The 3,869-nt window shown below is 31.8% G+C and overlaps 1 protein-coding gene across 2 annotated transcripts in view; it reads left to right on the top strand.

Annotated features, from left to right (window-relative positions):
- CSMD3 (CUB and Sushi multiple domains 3) overlaps positions 1–3,525 on the top strand; it is an 803,119-nt gene extending 799,594 nt beyond the window's left edge. For both annotated transcript variants that reach the window (XM_009321682.1, XM_009321683.1), the window contains 2 exons: positions 1,869–2,004; positions 3,366–3,525. In XM_009321682.1, coding sequence (XP_009319957.1) covers positions 1,869–2,004; positions 3,366–3,525 — 296 coding nt within the window. The remainder of the gene's footprint in view (positions 1–1,868; positions 2,005–3,365) is intronic.
- The last annotated feature ends 344 nt before the right edge of the window (positions 3,526–3,869 follow it).

A 3,869-nucleotide genomic window follows, 5' to 3' on the forward strand; every position in this document is an offset into this window, starting at 1 on the left:
ATATACTGAGCATGATGTCATATGGTATGGATATCCCTTTGGCCAGTTTGGATCAGCTGTCCTGGCTGTGCTCCCTCCCAGCTTCTCACTGGCAGGGCATGAGAAGCTGAAACATCCTTGACTAGTGTAAGCACTGCTTAGCAACAACTAAAACATCAGTGTGTTATCAACATTACTCTCAACCTAAATCCAAAACACAGCACTGTACCAGCTACTAGGAAGGAAATTAACTCTATCCCATCCGAAACCAGGACAAAGAGCCATTATTTTTCACTAATATATTGGCTTCTTAGATAGAGTGCTTATCTTCAGATAAAATTTCTATCTGTGGAGGCAAAAGTAGGTTCTTTCAGCCGCAAAGTGTTGTGCACCCTTATTTTTTCAGTAAAATCAAGAAATTCCTTAATTCTTGAATGTGCTGGAAAGATTTATTAATGAATGTATGAGGTAAAAGCAAATTTTTCCATTTTCACAACTCTAAGTCACAGTAAAATGCACTGCTTCTGATCTTGATTTTCACTGTATTTGCATATGCAAATTCTTTAAAAAGAAATTTTAGAAATATCTTTGTCAAGATAATGAATATAAAAAGTTATTTCCCTTTATTAACTTCTTCAAAATATTTGAAAGTCATCTAACAAGAATTAAAATGCAAGACTCCCTTGGCAAATTGTCTTGATAGATTATTATAAAAATTGTATTTCTTCGTTTGATTTTCATAGGGATTTTTCTTTTGTTCTTTTTTTTTTTTTTTTTAGTTGTGAGATTCTTTTCTTTAATATATTGAAGGTACTTTTTATTGGTTTGTATCTTCTAGGAACAGAATGGTTCACTCCAGTTTAAATTCTAGACAAGAATTAATTGAAGTTAATATAGTCAATAATACAGTTACAGAGATTTACAATCCTTGAACAGATTTTGTTTAGCATGTTTACCATTTCATTATTTCATGCACACAAACAGAAAAATGGTTTATCTGAAACAAAATATTTTGATTGCTGTTCCCATAGAATTTTCCTCACAATATTTGATTTATTTTTCTGTATTTTTGTATATAGATTATGTGTTTGCTTCTTTTTGTTTGTTTGAGTGTTTTTTTCATTTATATATATTGCCTTGTAGGATCAAGAAAGTCAGGAAATATTATGACCTATGCAATTCTTAAAAGGTCCGGTTCAAAGCTTAAAAATTAACTTTGAAGCTTCATTGTTATTCCTTTCCTCACATTAAAAAGGTGTATATCTTATCTGTGTAGATAGTCTAGACAATGTGTTCCTCAACCGTGCAGCACATCATGTTCTTATTTTTTCATCAATATCTGGCTTTAGCTCTTCAGAGTTGTTCCTACCTCCTTCACTCTATGTATCAATAGCAGAGCCTAATGAAATCAACATGATGAATTTTCAGTTTGCCTCTTCAGGTGATTTACCCTTTCCGTGAAATCATGTTTGCTTTTTATACATCCAGTATTTACTCTTTCTGAAATATACAAATATAATCAGTAATATAATCAATCTAACATATAGGTTGTTATAAATTTGACTTTTTGTAACACAGTACATTAATGTGTATTAATAATATCCAAAACTTAAATCCCATGCAGAATTATTCAGTAAGATATTTACTGTACCAGGGTATATGTATTGTCTCCCAACATTTTGCATCCACTTATTAATCAGAATATGGTATACCACACTACAGTTACTTTCCAGGTGGTCTCAGCATACAGCTGTATGTATACAGCTGAATACATTATGATGACCCAATCACAAGGTGTTATTGAATTCTGAAGTTTATGGAGTAATATGTGCTGGGGGTAACAAGACACATGTATTATATTACTTGTTTTTTCTTATTATTCTGTTTAGGTCTTAACATGTCTGAGGGTTCAAATTCTTCTAATCAACCACATGGTACAAATAGTAGTTCAGTGGCCATTGCTATCCTTGTGCCTTTCTTTGCTCTTATATTTGCTGGTTTTGGCTTTTATCTTTATAAACAAAGGTAAGTACAAATTATATCTATAGAATTCCTGTATGACGTGGGGTTTTTTATTGCCTTCAGTCTTTATTAGTGTAAATAAAGTTTTCTGTAAAACCACAAAATATTTGCAAAATATGCATGTAGACAGTTCTTCCTACCTCCATTAAGGTCTGGCATAATGGTTGAGAAATCAATTTATTTTACCGCACTATACTTTCATTCCTACTTATTTAAAATGTTATAAATTTCTCTCTTTATGATAACAAAGTGGATGCTATAAATTATTGGAATATGGGGAATAATATAATTAATAAGCTTTGTGTCTACTTACTGTAGTTTGCCTGTATTATTTTTTTTACATGTGACAGAATTATGAGTCATATCTTTAGTAATTTATTTTAATGCCTGCTCTGTTTATTGGCTTGCAAGTATATGCAAGTATTATGTCATTGAGAGGTTTCATTATGGAAATGTTTCTGCATCTGAAATTATTAGTTTATACGCAATTATGTTACACAGCCACCAGTCTTCTCAATTTCATTAGTCTAAGTTCAACAGTCTTCTTCATGTTATTGAGACCGATATGAGTTCTTTGGATTTAGTGTCCAGTAATCTTTTCCTATAGCTTTAAAGTATTAGATGACTAAAGAAAATTTAGTCACTTTAATGACAAGACAACTCATTGCCTACTAGCTGTCAAAATGATGATTTATGTCTGGTAGCCTGACAATAATAATTGTAATATACTCCACAGGATAACATCAGTTTAAAACACATACCATCGTTTTTAAATGGTGCCACTTGTTTTTTAACTGCTTCAGAGTATGAAAAAATGTTCATGTCATTTTTTTGTACATTTGCTATTAACTGTGCTATAAACACGTCTTTTTATATTGATGATTTACAGTACAGTATAAATTTTCCATAACAATATAGATGAAACATTTTCAAGTGATTGAACATTGATATTTTGAGTTATTTAGTGAAAAAGAAAATGTTTCAGCGATAAATTCATTCTTGATAAACTTGTTGAGTGTCCAAAGGGAAAAAGAAAATCTCAGTCATCTGGCTGAGGATTTGTTGCATCTTTACAAGATTTTGTTGTACTCTTAACTATTTATTATCTGATCATCCAAGTGGAAATGCCTGTGTCTTCTCAGGTTGTTAAGTATTTAAGTGAACACCATTTTAAATGAATCATAAATCCCTTAAACTTTGATAAAGAGAGTACTAATTCTTAGCACAGATACTGCATAAAAAGTTGAGATGTTCTATTTAGCTCCCATAATTGGAATTGGGAGCTAAATTCTGTTCAGATTCTTAAACCACATCAAGTCAGTGAGGAAAACTGCAGTTACAAATACTCTGTCTTTCTTCTACAGGACTGCACCTAAAACACAGTATACAGGATGCTCTGTACATGAAAATAATAATGGACAAGCTGCTTTTGAAAACCCCATGTATGACACAAATGCAAAATCTGTGGAAGGGAAAGCAGTACGATTTGATCCCAACTTGAACACCGTTTGCACAATGGTATAATGTGGTAATGACATGTCTTCAAAGTCTGGAAATTGACACACAACAAAGTGCACACACAGTTCACTAATTAAAAAAAAAAAAAAAAAATTAAAGCACACTTTTCAGGATATACTGGGTCACCTTTTCCTGAGGATGATAGACAAGAATGGGTTGTGGTTATTTTGTTTTGATTTTGTTTTTGATAAAGCGGATCAGAATTCTTCTTTGTGTATACCATGGAGAGTTTTAAAAAAATTTGCTGCACTCCATGAGTGCTACTCACAGTTTATTTGCTTTTTTAAAAAAGGACGTTATTCTAAAACATAAAACATATTTGCATATATTGGAGGAGCATCCATTATCAG

This window comes from Pygoscelis adeliae, unplaced genomic scaffold (assembly GCF_000699105.1).
Source record: "Pygoscelis adeliae isolate BGI_AS28 unplaced genomic scaffold, ASM69910v1 Scaffold111, whole genome shotgun sequence".
Classification (NCBI taxonomy): domain Eukaryota; kingdom Metazoa; phylum Chordata; class Aves; order Sphenisciformes; family Spheniscidae; genus Pygoscelis; species Pygoscelis adeliae.